We start from the raw sequence: 17,299 nt of genomic DNA, 5'->3' as shown, positions 1-17,299 counted from the left end.
TGTAATGAGAAAGAAAGGCAGTGAAGAGAACATCAGTGAGGAAATCCAGTACCATAAAGACATGTTGGAGAACTCTGAAACTGGCAACAGCATGTAATCGTATATACATGTTATCATGAGCTTTGATCATTTTGTGCTTGTAGTATTTTGAAAGAAATTTTTTTTCTTGCATCCAGGGGAACCATTTGATAGAGCACAGCCAGTGAACTATGCTGTGTCCAACGTCATCTCATCCATTGTGTATGGAAACACATTTTAATCAGTTTAAAGTAAGGGTCAACAGGGCAAATGAAAATGTCAGGATTGGTGGATCAGCTCCAGTAAATGTAAGAAATTAAGACTTCTGTTCCTTGTATACCTGCTTCTTGTATACCTGCCAATCACCTGCCCTTCTCTGTGGGAGATTGGTTTCATCTTAAAATACAGTCTACCAGAAACCTTATGACTCACTTCAATTGTTGTGAAGTTTCAATAGTAAGGCAGGTAGGCAAACTCTTTTCAGTACTCTCAGACTGACACATTTGTTAGGTGTATAATTCTGATGCTTCTGTTTATATTCAGGTCGATGTGTCTGGGAGAGGGTCTGGCTAGGATGGAGCTCTTCCTCTTCTTCACCTCTCTCCTGCAGCATTTCCGTCTCACTCCTCCTCCAGGGGTGACAGAGGACCAGCTGGACCTCACAGCAGTTGTTGGGGTCATGCTGAACCCTGCCCCCCACAAACTGTGCGCAGTTAAAGGAGATATAGAAGGATGATCTGTTTTATTAGGAAAAAAATACATGTTTCTGCTGTACATTACCTTGGATAGTAAGGTATACCGCTATTTGATAGGATAACAAAGACTCCCAAAATCTCCTATCTGCAATAATATTATAAAAACACATTTTTCTTTCCATTGAGCTGTTTCAGCAACAAGTATATCTTTATTATACTCAGCATGTTTTTACATCCAATTTTTATTAAACGAAATTTTTAGGCTAGCAGGTTATTGGTCAAGTGTGTGTTTTAAGTGACAGCCATAAAGCCGTAAAGTCATAGTTGGTTAATACTTACAGAAAGCCTACAAATTACTAGAGGAGGGTCAGAGAACAGCTTAGGCTGAAGAGCTGCAGTCTGGCACTAGTGGCCCAGGAGTGGAACTGAGATAACAAAAACATCGAGAGCTGCAGAGCTGGCATACTCTTCTCAAGCTGCACCGCTTACCAATACAAATCATTGGGAATATATTGTGAAAACAATCTACTGTGTCAAATCTTTGGAAAAGAAACTTAAATGAATGAAAAAACGGCTACTTTAGAAGTAATGCTAGACTTCACAAAACAACATAGATTTTTTTGTAGTAAACAGTAAATATTTGAGAAAACTGTTTATATGTGTATATTTAATTGCTTTCTTACAAACTGCATTAAAGAAAAATAACAATGCAATATACAGGCACAATAAAAAAAAAAAAAGATTTTTGCGATATTCAGAGGCTCCAGTAGAACTAAAAATATCACTATGAAGTAATCCACAAACTTCAAATGTTTTTTTTTTTTTTTACAAAGTTTGTCTTTTGTCAGATGTCATTTATCTTTATTCCAAAATGCCTTTAGTGCAGTAAACATAAGTAATCCAGTACTTGTGTAGTTTTAACTTCTGTTCTGAGTACTAGTGGTAATGGTTGAGAAGGTACCTCAGTGCAATAGCTCCATGTCTGGTTATGTCATTGAGGTGCACAATCTGCACCTCAGCTACATACCTGCAGCCAATTCAGTCAGCAAGCATTAATGCATTAATGCTGACTTGTAAACAGTGAAGGGAAAGTGGCAGAGATATATCAAAATGTAGTTTGAAAAGGCAAATCTGGAAGACAGCGGAACTCCTTATTGGCTTTTTTTCCTCCGTCAATCATGAAACAGAAAGTGCCACAGCACACGTCCTGTCTAGACCCCTGCTAGTGTACAGCTTCTGCTATGGCAGTCAGACCAGACCAGGCAGAGCCGGCCATATGCTATCATGACAATGTCAGTGGTAACTCTGTGCTCATAAACAGCAGTGCTATGCTAGTCTCGGTTCACCTGAGTTCAACCAAGACCAGCACAACTGTAAAACTGCCCACGAATAAGAGCTGACAAATACAGGCAGACATCCATGGCCTAAGGTGAGAACTTACACTGCTCAAAGGTCCTGAAAATGGCAAAGCCAGTTTACCCAGTGACTTCATGTACTCATGTCTTTTGGAAATAATAAAAATAATATTCCCTATAACCAAATTTGTATTTTAGGTTAAATGGCCTTCTGAACTATTTAAAGGATGTTTGTGAAAATATAGAGTTTTGGTCGGAATGAAATTCTAACCGAACAAGCTTTAGTCATTTTTTGTTTCAGGTTGAAAGCAGTGGAGAATCTTGATTGGCTTTTTCCATACACAACTTTTGCATATTATTCAAATGAGTGAAGGCCTAGACTACCGGTATTGGAGGTGCATCCTGTATGTGCCACGTCCCAGCGTTTAGTGTTCAAGACAATTTTGGCTTTTATTTATTTTTATTAATGTTGTAAACTCAGTATTTACATTCATCTCAATTAAGTCATTCACACAAAGATTTTTGAGTACCCATATTAAAATTGCCTATTGCAACAGATATTTGAACTTTTAAACTCAATATCTGAAGGCTATGTCTACCAATAAGTCTTGGTTAACCTCCTTAGTAGTATATCTTATATTTCCTATTGTAAAATCTGCTAGTCCAACACATTTGAACTTGATCTTGTGCACACATAACCAAATTATTACACTTTAATGTCAAATCATTTGCATTTCATTCAATATTTCCTAAGACATAAAGTGACCAGTTTAATACTCACCAGATTATTAAGAATAAGCAAGAATGTTTTTTTTTTTTCTTCAGACACTAGCAGATGACATGAGAACACTCCTGCGTATGCAATCCTTGGCCAGAAACAATAAAACTTGTTAAAAAATGTCTTGTGGTAGTAAAAAAAGAAGTAGAGTTATATAATTACAGCACTCCATGGTGCCATTGCTGGGATTTATTTTCTGTCTGGCTGCAGGTTTGGGATAAAGGTAAAGCAAACCTTTGGCTGACAGGGCTTCTGCCATTCTGAATCAGCATGAACATCCTTCCATTCCATTCCATCCTACTCATTAAGATAAATCAGTAGGTAACAGGCCACCAGTCTAAAGTGTGGCAGAGGTTATTCACCGTCTGGTGAAGCTAGACAGAGCAACAAGTGTGGGCACAGTCAGTAAAGATGAATGATAAAGAGCAGGTTATTGATGAAAGTAAAAATAGCAATGATGGATATGCGAGAGAGATGCACAAGAATTAAAAGCAACAGATACTGGGAGCATGTTTTTTGTGTAGTGGGGTTTTTCTTTACTTGGTATTTCAATATATAAACATTGCAACATGAATTTTTCAATGCATATTTAAATCAGATGTGCATTTAAATCAGAAAGCCATAAATGAATAAATAATGCTAAAATACTCTATGACAGCATAACTATGGGGCTGAATGCAAAGCCTTTTCACCCACTTCTGTCTGTGACTCTGTTTAAACCTTGTTTGCACATTGCAGCGTGGCTTAATCATTTATTGGCAGGCGTAATACGTATTCCACACTTACCCTTTCCCTGATTTCCCCATGCTCTGAAGAACCGCTCCTCCCCTGGATCAGCTGTAGGTTCTCATTATTATAAAGGCTGTAGCAGACAGAGTGGTATCACTTGTCTTTGGATTCAGGATGGCTTCAGTGGAAGAGCTTCTCCTGCAGGCTAGCAGCACAGGCTTGATGCTTGGTGCTTTGTTGCTGCTGCTGGTTCTGTATGTCCTTTTTTCAGCCTCCAGCTTTAAGGAAGAGGCTAATGAACCTCCAGGACCCAAACCGTTGCCCGTCCTGGGCAACCTGCTCCAGCTGGACCTGCACAGGCTCCACGAGTCACTCTGTGAGGTAAGAATTCCACTCAAAACACACAGGAAAAATAAAAGTTTCCTGGTAAATCTACGCAAGCCTTTTTTGATATAATGTGGGAAATTGTAACGAGCGGTTGTGTGCTGGTAATGTGCAACAAGAGTAGCACAACATGTAGAGGAAGACAATGTAGAATACTATAAACAAAAAAAAAAAAGAATTGAGAAAAAAGAGAAAAGTCGAGTGAGAGTGTTGAATAAGATGAGTTATGAACGTCCATCTCTTACAGCTTGCCAAGCAATATGGATCTGTTTACAAGGTGTATTTGGGTGGGAACAAGGTTGTGGTCTTAGCAGGGTATAAAACAGTCAAAGAAGCACTTGTGAACAATGCTGAAGAGTTTGGGGACAGAGAAATTACACAGGCATTTAAGAACATTGCTCAAGAACACGGTAAGAGATAAAGAAATAAATGTTACTCTGGTTTTGCAACATTTTGCTAGCCTTTTGTTTTTAGTAATCATATTTATTGCCATATGGAAAATCTTCCATTTCATTAAACATATATTTAATCAGAACTCTGTGTGAAAGAAACAGAAGTTGCCAGCCCATCGATTAAAAACCAAATCTATTCCTGCCTATTGAATGGTTGCTTTTTGTCTAAAGGGATTGTATTGTCCAATGGGGAGAACTGGAAAGAGATGAGACGCTTTGCTCTCACTAACCTTCGAGACTTTGGAATGGGCAAGAAAGGCAGTGAGGAGAAAATCATAGAGGAAATCCAATACATTAAAGAAGTGTTTGAGAACTTTGGAGGTATGTGAAGACCCACTTCTCCATGCATATACACTCTTATCTTTGATATAAATAATTTTGTCTTAATAACATGTTATATACATATTGTACCATATTTTCCTGTTTGTAGGGAAACCCTTTGACACAGCCCAGCCAATGAACTATGCTATCTCCAATGTTATTTCATCTATTGTGTTTGGAAACAGATTTGAATACAGTGATCCTGAGTTCAAAGAAATGGTCAATAGAGCAAATGAGAATCTTAGGCTTAATGGAACAGCTCCCATGCGGGTAAGTGTTTGCTTTGTACATTTACATAAATTCTCTGCAAATTAACCAACAGTGTTTGCTCCTGCCTGATGTGGCCAGGAGCTTCTGAATAGTAACGTGTTACGTTATGGTTGGAATTCCATTTCCAAATTGGCTGGTTCACTTCTGATGTTTTCAACCAAGGCAATGGTGTTGGCAAAAGGACCTCAGCATGCATAACCCTAAAAGCCTTATAATTCATTAGATTTTCTTTCTTTAATTATTTTTTTTTTTGCCCGCTTTTTATTAGATGTTATTGTGTAGATCAACAAACACCTTGACTAACAGTTTTCTTGTGTACTTCCAAAGACCATTAAGTATCTGAGCATGCCGCTGGCTTAAATTACTTTTTTTACTACAATAATTCTGTAGTTTCCATGATAAAAACGCCTGCCGGCTAGTTCACTAGCATGACACTAGCAATGTTTTTTTCTCATATCTATACCTCTGACTCATATACTTAAATTTATGGAACACATTTAGTCATCTAAAAGGTGAGAAGAGGAAAACATAAAATACAGAAATACATGTTCTATTTTTGTGTGCAGATTTTTTTTTTTTGGGGGGGGGTGGGATGAAGCTCTTATTATTTACAAGTATCTTCCATTCTTTGTTTATATTAAATTGGCAGTCTTAACGTTACATGTAACGCATTTCTAAAAGGAATGCGAATTACCAAACCAAACACATTCACCATTAAACTATAGCTATATTTGCTATAGGTTATCAACTTTAGCTAGCTACATTTATAACCACAAATACATTCTCAACCTGTGAGAAGCATTATCAGTTGGGGTCAGGAGGGGGCAGTAGACTTAGCATGGTTGCCATGGCACCCTGGCCACCCTTTGAGGGCGCACTTGGCTGCACTCACCTTGTTACAGGTGCATTTATTTCTGTGCATCAACCCAAAGTGTATTTATATCTGCCTATTAACCTGTGACCCTATCTGTGGCAAAGGAACCTAAAGAGTGCAGCTGTCCATGTTCTTATCTAGAGATCCACTTGGTTACATTAAACTGAGCAGTTAGTGTTCTCTCACTAACTAACTGCTAAGGCAGAAGGTATCAGAGGGCATCAAATCCTACTGTAAATGCAACTGCAAATATGAAATACCAACATGACTCTTTACCCCCCCCCCCCCCCCCCCCCCCCCCCCCTTAATGTTCTAGATTTACAACTTAATTCCCTGGATAGGTCCATTCTTGAAGAGCAAAAGGACAATTGATAGAAACCTTACGGACCACAAGAATGATCTAAAAAGGATATTTAATGATTTGAAAGAGTCGCTACAGTCAGACAATATCAGAGGGTTTGTCGACTCTTTCCTCCTTCGAAAGCAGAGTGATGAGGTACACAGCATTCCACATCTAATGGGCTGACCTGGACAATATAATAAACTGCATACAGAATCACCTGTTTAAATCTGATTGTCCTTCACTTGTTTGTCTAACTGAATTAAGCATTTATTAGTTAGCTGAACTCTTACGATAAAAAACTTCATTGCTATAACTACATCTGCTAGAGTATCTAATCTATCTGCTAACATTTTTTTTCCTGATAAACTTCTGTGTTTCTTCTGCACCCAAATATCTTACTGCCTTCACTAGTGACCCACACCTCTCTGTTCGCTTGCTAATTTCCCCTTGCTTATTCTATTTGCTCTTGGAATTAAGATTTATGTAGGTCACCTATTCATACAGACTCTACAGGCCCTTCCTGTGTTGAACAAATCCATATGCAAGCTCTGTCAAAAGCATAACTTAAAACTTTACACCTGATTCTTTTTTAAAAGTTTTATACTGGCACCTTCCATGTTTATGTCTTATTTTTTAATATGGTTAGTTAAAGAATGTATTCTAAACATATGCTCCGTGGATGTCTGTCAGAAATCAGGACAGAAGAACTCTCGCTTCAGTGAAGAGAATCTTTTTGCAACAGTGACAAATCTTTTTGTGGCTGGTACTGACACAACTAGCACATCTCTGCGCTGGGCATTTATGTTTATGGCTAAGTACCCACACATACAGGGTAAGAGCACTGTACTGTGAAGTAGAAGCTTCATGCATATTACTACTATTTGCTGGTTGGTCTTTAAGGATGTTTGACTTCTAATCATAAATGCAAAACCGTGTTTCTGCATGAAGACTGCGTACAGCAGGAGATTGACAAGGTGATTGGAGATCGTCAGCCAGTGGTGGATGACAGGAAGAATCTGCCTTACACGGATGCAGTGATCCATGAGACTCAGAGACTGGCCAGCATAGCACCTTTGAGCCTTCCCCACGTCACCAGCTGTGATGTTCATTTCAACGGCTACTTCATCAAGAAGGTGATTAGAATAAATGCTGTATCATAGCTAACAGTGTGAAGTCAAACTGTGACTGAACTCACTGTAAACTGTTTTTTAGGGTACAACTGTGTACCCTCTTCTGGCATCTGTGCTGTGGGATGAGAATGAGTGGGAGACTCCACACCGCTTCAACCCAGCACACTTCCTGGATAAGCATGGACGATTTGTTAAGAAAGATGCCTTCATGCCCTTCTCTGCAGGTATTTAATTCAGTTTGCATCATCTTGTTCATCTTTTGTGTGTGAACAAAAGTCTGGGATACCAAATGTAAAAACATATTCCTGACTGTAGTGGTCTGGTACTGAATGTTCTGACAGGGGCTCCAAGAAATCTGTTATTGACATGTGTGGCATCTTTTCAAGTGTTCCCACCAGCATCGCTTTTCAGAAATATTCAGCTGCTCCTCTCTAAAGAAACATTTTTACATAGATCAAATACATTTAAACTTTAATATAACAAGTGACAGATTTCCAGAAGCAGAGTTCATGGAGGTCTAAACCATAAAACAGATATTTGTCTGTTTTTGCTATGATGTAACATAAGGCCAAATCCCACTGACTTTCCATACCTTGACAAATAAATGCAGGATTTCAATGTCTAAAGTAAAAATTTAAGTCCCAGTTTTGATCAGTCTATTATGAATAAGTGATTTATGTTGGGTTTTCTTAAGTGACATTCTTCTGCTGAATCTATTTACTTACAACAGAGGTTTGATGAATTTAAGATAAAAATACAAAAATATTATTCATGAGTAATGAGTAATTTTCAATAATGTGCCAATACTGCATATAGGACCAATTCTCTTACTCAGTGCTGTCAAAAATCATCATTTAAAAAAATTTGGCTGACGGAAGCTGAACAGCTTTTATCTAGGATTTATTGTGAGTGATAAGGCACAGATTAACCAGTGTTCACGTAGTGGGTGATGTGATCTCAGCACTTGATAGTCTGAGATCTGTCTGAAATTCAGGGTGTCCAAAGTTCAGTTGAGGAGTGTGTCATCCAATGATCCTAAATAGCTACTAAATGCAATGAAAGCTGAACCAAAGTCAGCAAACAGTATTCTTATATACATGTAAATTACTTTGGTCTAAATGGCTTAGTGTTGTGTGGATGGCAACTGAGACTGCATCTTCAGTAGGTCTACTTCAATGGTGGGCAAACTGATGAAACTTCAATATGTTGGAAATGAGTCTTAATATGAACCTGTTCTGAAATCTAAGAACTCTTTGTTTTCAGGGCGAAGGATGTGTCTGGGAGAGGGTCTGGCTAGGATGGAGCTCTTCCTCTTCTTCACCTCTCTCCTGCAGCATTTCCGTCTCACTCCTCCTCCAGGGGTGACAGAGGACCAGCTGGACCTCACACCAGTTGTTGGGATCACGCTGAACCCTGCCCCCCACAAACTGTGCGCAATTAAACGAGCCTAATCTGAGGATACAGCTGTTATGTTAAATACTCTGAATATTTTTTTGCAAAGCAGTGTTTCTAATAAACTTTACATAAGAAAAAATAGGAGACACAAATGACTCAAAATATTTTAAAATGACTTGAAATAATTACACACATGTATTTCCAATAATATGTATTTTAAATGTTCCCCTCTTTTAAAAATGATTTATGTTAAGCCCCAGCTGTGGCTGTCAGTGTTTTAGATCATGCATATATTATCTTGTGCTCTCTCATACTGAGAGAGCGTCACTATGGATGGGTATAGATTGATAGGTTGCCTCCAAGCTAGGGGATCTCTGTATGAGACCGACCAGTAGCACTGCATAGTGCGAATAGACGATGTACTGTCTTCTCAGTCTTCCAAAAAGGCAAGTGTGGAATTTAAAATGTTTTAAATACACAACTGCTTTTACAAATTTCAATACTGTGCATATAAGTCAAAACAAACAAAAATGTGAATAGCTATCAATGAAAAATAACTAAGATAAGTTGCTGTATCTTAAGTTCTATTATTGTTGTTCACAACTGAGTTTTATTCAATGTATATAAGTTCCGAACATAACGTTGGTCTAACGGTGGTGGTGGCGGTAGAGAACGATGCTATAATGACGTGTCCGGTAAAGCTCTGGCGGCCTCGTGATAACTTGCACGCACCCTCTCTCTGTCTTTGTCTCTCTCGCTAGTCCTATACAGATTAATATGTTTTAAGAAGTAAAACATTAAATGTGGTATCCATAATGGATTTCCTATGAGCAGCCAGAATTTTCTTCCCGCAAGGTGCTAAACTGAATATGCATGTGATCTAGAGGCGGCGCTGCAGTACAGTTCTCAGACCTACACACTGTAAAGGAAGAGACTGGGCCATGTGTCTGAATATAAATTAAAGTTCCTGCACAAATAAAACAAACAAAGGCACTTTGTGGGTGGGATACTTGTACACTAACCAAATGCACAGAATTATAAATGCACTGTAAATGCAAAAAAACCCCCCAAAAAAACACCAAAACAATAACATCATCAACAACAACAAAAACTCCACACAACACAAATATCTGAGCAATCACGCAGTAAAATTGTCACTACTTTGTAAAAAGGAGCAGCAACGAGGGTATATAAGTGTTGTTCAACCAAAAATGTGCCTAATGCGGGAATGGTAGGCGCGTGTAATGCATCAGACGTATAGTAATTGACTCTTGAAATGCACTTCATGACGCCATGGAAACGTTTAGCCTATTTAGAGCGGTGGGAGCGCTGGAAGCAGGACATTTATGACTGGCTTATCCTCGCCCAGTAATCACCTTTAAAGCCTCCTGGAAAGAGCACGTGGCTTTAACAGCTGACAGCTCCAGCAGCCTCTCCATCCCCTACCCGCGCTAATAGTTTCAGGAGCAACGTCACCAAAAAGATGCGCAAACATTTTGATAGCGGAAGCGTCATTGATAATTGCTAAATCAGTTAATAAAATATAATAATTGCTACTTAATCTATAGTCTGTATAATAAGGGGAGTCGATTATAAGTTCCATAAACACGCCCATATATGAAATTAGTTCATTTTTATTATATATATAAAAAACACTTATTGGTGTTTCAGATGCTATCTCGGAGCATTTTAACCAAATCGTTATGCACGTAATTTAAAACACTGTTCAAATGCAATTTCCTGTGTTCTTATCCAATTTTTGAAGTTGCTGATTTTCTGCTTCCATACAGGTGCTAACTGTTGTAGTTAGCTGATTGGAGAGCTATATGATGGGACGGTACAACTGCATTCAGCTGCTGGTCTTCCATGCTTACCATTTAAAATCACAGACCCTTCCGTACCGCGACTAAACCCACCATGGTTTTCTTGTGGCACGGTCTTTTCATTTTGGCAACTTCCACATTAGTTTTGACTGATGATGCAAGTAAGTCATTTGCAAATACACTTTGAGTTGCAGTTGTGGCATTTAATGTTAGAAGTTATAAATATTCTTAGAAATTGAATTTGCTTTGTTAAATGTTCTCAGAAACTGAATTTGTCAACACTAAACATGGCTGGCTTTATTTGTGTTCACTTACAGATATTAATGTGAAATGCAGAAAGGACTCTGTTATAGTTACGTGGAAGGTTGGCCAAGCCCTGGCCAGTTATCCCTCACGGCTTCTCTTGGGCAACTGTGCTCCTTCAAAATTCTCACGTACATCAGATGGAGGCGGGAAGGCAGTTTTTCACTACCGACTATCTGAATGCCGTTTCAGACAAATGGTATGACACTGCCCATATTTTATTTGTCTTTATTTAGAAGACTCAATTTGTGGAGATCTAACAGGGCCATTTCTCACCCATCAGAGAACAAAGAAGCTGCTTGTCTTTAAAAATATGCTGGCCTTCAGGCCACTGATGGGGCAATATACCACTACGACCAACTATCCCATTGAGTGCGCTTTTGAAAGGTAAGGTTACTACTGAGATGCATGAGACCTCAAACTTTTCACTGACATCTGCTGCAAATTCTAGGCCTGAATGGGTGCGTCCCTATCTTGAGCCTGCTTTTGGTGCTTTGCAAGATTATGGAAGGCTGGTCTTCAGCATGGGCCTGCTAAATGGTAAATGGCTCATAAATGACTGTTATGACTTCATATTACAGTAGGTGTGACTCCCTTGAATCTACATGTCTGTCCACTGATATCATCCCAACGCAGATGACTTGAGTGGCCCAGCACTCTCGAATGTCTTTACCCTGGGGTCCTTTATTTACGTCTGGGCTGCAGTGGAACAGCAGATGCACCAGCCCCTAATGCTGTATATGGAGGAGTGTGTGGCCACCAACACTGCAGTAATTGGACCAGACTCTCAGATTTTTCCAGTAATTGCTAACCAAGGGTGGGTTGTTGGTTGGCATGCACAGTGCTTCTTTCAGAGTGCTTTTAAAGTGTCTTAAATTGGAGTCTTTTTTTTTTCCCTTCTAGATGTCTTGTGGATAAGAGTTCAAGGTTCTTGCCAAGATCTGATTCCTCTTTTCTGCTGCTTCAGCTGCAAGCCTTCAAATTTGCAATGGGCTCAGAAGTAAGGAGCTATAATGTAGTTATTTAACTTTCACACTTGCTCTATTCCTCCTACAAAAATTGAGGTGGGTCAAATTACTTTCCTTAATAAAGTAAATATCCTGTTACTGAAAGCCTGGAGAAACCATGATGGTGCTCTACTGCTTGGAAACTGTTTAGCCAAAAAACAAACAAACCCTGTTAGGCTACTGAAGGCAGTTAAACTGAGCATGGCATGTGGACGTCTCTATATACCAAAATGTCTGATCTGGTACAAGTCGTTCACAACAATTTAAATCCTAGAATGTTGAAACCTGAATCTCTGTAAAGGGCATGTGAAATGAGGTGTCTTGGTACGTCCTCTGAAGTGACAGACTAACACTATGCTTGTTGAGGTGTACCTCCATTGCAAACTAGTGGTATGGGACCCTGATGATCTAAATGAAGAAAAGAAGGCTTGCAATTTCAACAGAGACCTTGGAAAGTAAGTACCTGTCTGTCTTTTGATTATTCAATGACTAGTTATCTAGTTTTGTGGAAGCTTCAGGTCTGAATTCTATTGGCAGATGGGAACTCTTGGATGACCCTTTTCAGAATGACCTGTGCCATTGCTGTGACTCTGGATGTAGGACAAGGAAGCAGAGCTTCCAGTCTGGTGATGCATGATCTGTTTGTTCATTCAGTCTAGATTGTCCATATAACTGCCTCTTGTGCTGACTTGTAATGTTTGTTGGCCACAGAACCCAAAGAACTTGCTCAAAGACGTGTATTGGGACCACTGGTTATAAATTCCAGTACTTCAAACAATGACGGCAACAAAAGCGCCTTCTTGGGTAAGGACTACTCATGAGGTGGGTTGTCCTGATAGTTATGCAAATGTAGTATGTCTTGAACACTTTCTTCTCCCCCCCCCCCCTCTTCCTAACAGATCTGACACAGCTGTAGTGGCTCCGGAACTTGTGGGTGGGGGTTGTACTGGGTCACTTGGAACATCTGCATGTATGAGGTCAATGACTGAAGCTTGTAAAATTTGTTGCATAGAATTTGCCTTAGACTAGCCACATCCTCATTACCAAGATGTTTCCCACCCCTTCCCAGTCATCGGGAAGAATAAAACCATTGGTTGGTAACTTCCGTTGCCGCTTGTGGTTCTTGGATCTGTTCTTACTCATGCTGTAAATGGCATTTCTGCTATTCACACATTTGCATACAATCACCCGTCTCATCAAAAGACTAATTTGGTCATGCTAAAAACAAATGTTCAGTTGCACTTGCTGTGGTAAACTAGAAGTATAGTACTAATTTTGGCAGAGGTCAGTGTTCCACTGAAAGTAAAGATGCACAATGCTGTAAAAATCTGGTATACATGGAGTGGGTGTTACCTAGGTTAATGGTGCCATTTTCTTTCAACAAAAGGCATGGACAATGAAGTGGTGTTCCAACCTTTTTTGTTTAAGAAGGATGGGGTGGTTGGTAACTGATGCTTGATGTACATTAAAAGATTTTTAAAATGAAAAGTAATTGCTTTCATTAAACTGTACTTTGAACACCTCTTAGTTACTGCTTGTGTTTAAGCACCTTGCACATGCTGAGAAGCTGCTATGCAAGTTCATAATATCTACTGATGGCACATGACTTCACTGCAGTAGGCTCAGTGCATGCTTATCCCTTCTGCATAACAATAAAATCCTGGTCAACTTGATCTTGCTGGGACTAATATTTTGGGTTTCAGAAAGCTGGGAGAGATTCTGATCCCCCCCTCCTGCAGGGATCTCCAAGCTTCATTTCATAATGCCCTTGATTCAACTAATTAGTTTCTTCTTTTGCTTTTAAAAAAAAAAAAGATTGGTTCAAACCATCTTTGCAGAAAGATTTTGCTAAGAGGGCCACCAGTCCCTACTGTAGTTAGAATGGCCTGATTTTACATCTAAGCACCCCAATACATTGATTTTCTAATTTTGAATTTTTTTTTTAAATTGTATTTACTGTTTTCCTGTTAGCCTATGGTGTCTCAATTGTGCAAAGGATTTATTTTCTAGCATGAGGCATGCACACCAGTCCTGGCTCTGAGGCCTGCTCCTGGGCTATTTTGCTTTCTTTCCACAGCACATTTGTAAAACAACTGTTATCGCAACCATCTGACCAATGGTATGCTGAGTTTTGTGCAATTGTCAGTCAAAAATAATTAAAAAAAAAAAACTAAATCCAGGAGTTCTGCCCTAAATCCCCACATTCCATTTTTGTTTAGTTTGTCAGATGGCAGCTGCACTCAACCTAGAGAACTCCAGAGAAAATGACTGCTTAAAGTTTTCTAGCATTTTATTAAAGACTATGTCCTCAGTTACTCTTGTGTATGAACAACACATTTTCATACATTGCACAATCATTGTTGAAATTCAGATCCAACATTAGTGGCCATTCATAAAAAGCCAGATTTGTTAGGTGCTATATATATCCTAGTCCTAATCCCACCCTGGACCCTATATAAGCCCATAGAGGGCATTCCCTCTGCTAATAAAGGAAATGGTGCTGCTGTGATGCAGCTTATGCTTGGGCGCCTAAGGCTGTACCCTCACAGCTCATTGGTTGGTTGATGTTTCATTCCTTATATTTTGTTCTTCTCCTTTCCTGTAGGGTGTGTGGGAAAGCCTCCTGAAGCAGCAGTGTTGCCTGTGCTCTCTCAGCCAGCAAATACTGCCTGGGCTGATAGCCTGTTGGCTGCCATTTGTTAAGACTTGGGAGCTGAACATAATGAGAAGGTTGCTGTATCTGTCATTGTTTGCCTATATGTAGTCTTACAGACTTTTTTTGTGAACTGCTGCCAGTCATTACTGAATTTTAGTATTTCATAGCCATGTTTATTTTTCAGTAATCCATGTATCAGTTTGTTTTTCCAGTTTTGCCCTTTACATTACCCATGCATCCCTACCAATAGTTACAAGAAAAAAAAGAAAATATAGAAAAGCACAAAAGATAACCTTAGTTAAAATGACATTAAAATGTAAAATAAAGCAATCTCATATGAATCTGCATGTATTTGGGTGAAAAATGAATTAAACCAAAAATTAAAAGCCACATAGCTACTTAATCTTGTGAAAGCAACAAGTTTAAAGAAACTCATCTTAACATTTGTTTAAAAAAAAATTGATGAAATAATGAATATTAATATACAAAGCCAATTGGGTCCAAAAGGCAGAGAATTACTGAATTTACACTCATAGGAAGTCTCAGCTTCTCACAGAAACAAAGTTCTCCACGCTTTATTAAACAGATCAAAAACACTGTGGATCAAACACTTACAGGGCAGAACATGCATGGAAAGAGTAATGAAAACTAATGTAACAGTAGCCAGTACAACACAGATAATATATGAAACACTGGTCTTGCCTCACATCAAGCATGCAACAATTGGATCATCATCATCATCATCATCATCATCATCATCATCATCATCACCTTGCATTCTCTATTATTAGATTAATCCTTAATCAATCCAATACTTAAAGAACTCAAAAGGTTGAAGTTGCTGTATTGTTGTATTATTGTTATATTATTGCCATTTCAGCCTTAACCTATTTGGAATTTTCCTTGGTGCACTATTAATATTAATAAACATTCACATAACATACATTCAATGTCCTAAGATCATCATAAAGTAAACACAACATAAAAAAAATTAAATAAGAAAAGTAAAAGAGTACACTATTAAAAATAGATGTGTTGAAAGCAGCACATTTAATATAAATTACATACAAAGTGACCACAGACCTCCTGTGCCATTCTGCTGTCAGAACCACCCTGAGCACCAAACATGCCGATATAAGTACAGTTAAAAAAAAAAAAAACACTATATGAAACAAAAATCAAATAATGAATCCAATTCTTGATCAACATCTTGAAAATAAAATTTTGTCTTGATGTTCTATCTTACGCACCAACCACCCCCCAACCCTCCCCAAACCATGACTACCACCCTGTTGCCCTCACATCAGTCGTGATGAAGTGCTTTGAGAAGCTAGTCAGAGATTTCATCACATCTTCACTGCCAGCCTCCATGCAGTTTGCATACCGCCACAACTGCTCCACTGATGATGCAATTGCACATCTGCTCCACACCACACTGACCCACCTGGACAAAGGGAGGGGTAATTATGTTAAAATGCTGTTTGTCGACTACAGTTCAGCATTTAACACCATCACCCCCTCCCTACTCACTACTAAGTTGGAGGATCTAGGACTGCATACATCCCTGTGCAACTGGATCTCCAACTTCCTAACAGACAGACCACAATCAGTACGGGTGGGCAACTGTCTCATCCACCCTCACCCTCAGCACTGGAGCTCCTCAGGGTTGTGTCCTAAGCCCCCTGCTCTACTCACTGTACACTTACGACTGCACAGCCACTTCCAGCTCCACCATCATTGTCAAGTTTGCTGACGACACCGTCATCATGGGCCTGATCTCAGACAACAATGAGAGGGCCTACCTGGAGGAGATTAAATACCTGGAAAACTGCTGCCAGGAAAATAATCTCCTCCTAAATGTCAGGAAGACAAAGGAGCTGATCGTGGATTGCAGCAAGAAGCAGGAGCGGCACTACCAACCTGTGAGGATCAGTGGAACCACGGTGGAGAGAGTAGATAGTTTCAGGTACCTTGGTGTTCACATCTCGCAGGACCTGTCCTGGTCCCGCCACACCAACTCCCTGGCAAAGAAGGCTCGTCAGCGTCTTTACCACCTCAGACGCCTAAGAGACTTCAGACTGCCCTCCAAGGTACGGCGAAACTTCTACATCTGCACTATCGAGAGCATCCTCACGGGAAACATCACAGTCTGGTTTGGGAACAGCACCAAGCAGGACAGACAAGCACTCCAAAGGGTGGGGCATTCAGCAGAGCGCATCACTCATACGGAACCTCTTGACCTGCAGAGCATCTATTACAAGCAGTGCCAGATCAAGGCCAGGAGGATTGTGAAGGACCCCACCCATCCCAACAATAGGCTCTTCTCTCTGTTGAGGTCAGGGAAGCGCTTTCGCTCCCTGATGACCAAGATAGAGAGACTGAAGAGGAACTTCTTCCCACAGGCCATTCGGGCCCTGAATCAGGGAAACTGATAAGCTGTGGGGACCACCACCACCATGTAACTGTAAATATTCAATTGTAAGCTGGAACTGTACATTGTGTACATACACTTATACATATCCATATATACATTGTACACTGTGTATATAAACATACTATACATATATTGTACATACATTGTTAATATATTTTGTATATATATAGATATATATTTCCCTATTTCTTCTCCTCAGTTTGGACAGAGCACTCTCAAACCATTTCACTGCCAGTTATACTGTGTATGACTATGTATATGACAAATAAACCAAACTTGAACTTGAACTTGAACCAACCAACCAAACAGAGTCCTCTGCTACCACCTAGTGA

The 17,299-nt window shown here is 39.5% G+C and overlaps 2 protein-coding genes across 2 annotated transcripts; both read left to right on the top strand.

Moving 5' to 3' along the window:
- Positions 1 to 3,723: 3,723 nt before the first annotated feature.
- On the top strand, positions 3,724 to 8,888 carry LOC113576833 (cytochrome P450 2K1-like). The gene is made up of 9 exons (XM_027009156.2): positions 3,724 to 3,956; positions 4,207 to 4,369; positions 4,583 to 4,732; positions 4,842 to 5,002; positions 6,193 to 6,372; positions 6,910 to 7,051; positions 7,168 to 7,352; positions 7,432 to 7,573; positions 8,613 to 8,888. The coding sequence occupies exons 1-9, from the start codon at positions 3,750 to 3,752 to the stop codon at positions 8,798 to 8,800; spliced, it is 1,518 nt and encodes a 505-aa protein (XP_026864957.2). The 5' UTR covers positions 3,724 to 3,749; the 3' UTR covers positions 8,801 to 8,888.
- A 1,462-nt stretch (positions 8,889 to 10,350) lies between these two features.
- zp3f.2 (zona pellucida glycoprotein 3f, tandem duplicate 2) lies at positions 10,351 to 12,978 on the top strand. The gene is made up of 10 exons (XM_027009147.2): positions 10,351 to 10,728; positions 10,885 to 11,069; positions 11,154 to 11,257; positions 11,322 to 11,410; positions 11,507 to 11,687; positions 11,774 to 11,870; positions 12,244 to 12,332; positions 12,415 to 12,503; positions 12,589 to 12,681; positions 12,777 to 12,978. The coding sequence occupies exons 1-10, from the start codon at positions 10,662 to 10,664 to the stop codon at positions 12,791 to 12,793; spliced, it is 1,011 nt and encodes a 336-aa protein (XP_026864948.2). The 5' UTR covers positions 10,351 to 10,661; the 3' UTR covers positions 12,794 to 12,978.
- The last annotated feature ends 4,321 nt before the right edge of the window (positions 12,979 to 17,299 follow it).

The sequence above is a fragment of the Electrophorus electricus genome, chromosome 1 (genome assembly GCF_013358815.1).
Source record: "Electrophorus electricus isolate fEleEle1 chromosome 1, fEleEle1.pri, whole genome shotgun sequence".
NCBI lineage: Eukaryota > Metazoa > Chordata > Actinopteri > Gymnotiformes > Gymnotidae > Electrophorus > Electrophorus electricus.
This window is presented reverse-complemented; position numbering and strand designations above follow the sequence as displayed.

What these genes read in the sequence shown, in the direction of transcription:
- LOC113576833 (XM_027009156.2), top strand. Translation starts at nt 3,750, where the DNA reads ATGGCTTCAGTGGAAGAGCTTCTCCTGCAGGCTAGCAGCACAGGCTTG. An exon ending in TTCGAAAGCAGAGTGATGAG is followed by an intron (nt 6,373 to 6,909) that starts GTACACAGCATT and finishes GATGTCTGTCAG; the next exon opens with AAATCAGGACAGAAGAACTC. An exon ending in CTTCATGCCCTTCTCTGCAG is followed by an intron (nt 7,574 to 8,612) that starts GTATTTAATTCA and finishes CTTTGTTTTCAG; the next exon opens with GGCGAAGGATGTGTCTGGGA.
- zp3f.2 (XM_027009147.2), top strand. Translation starts at nt 10,662, where the DNA reads ATGGTTTTCTTGTGGCACGGTCTTTTCATTTTGGCAACTTCCACATTA. An exon ending in ATTGAGTGCGCTTTTGAAAG is followed by an intron (nt 11,258 to 11,321) that starts GTAAGGTTACTA and finishes TGCAAATTCTAG; the next exon opens with GCCTGAATGGGTGCGTCCCT. An exon ending in CCAGTAATTGCTAACCAAGG is followed by an intron (nt 11,688 to 11,773) that starts GTGGGTTGTTGG and finishes TTTCCCTTCTAG; the next exon opens with ATGTCTTGTGGATAAGAGTT.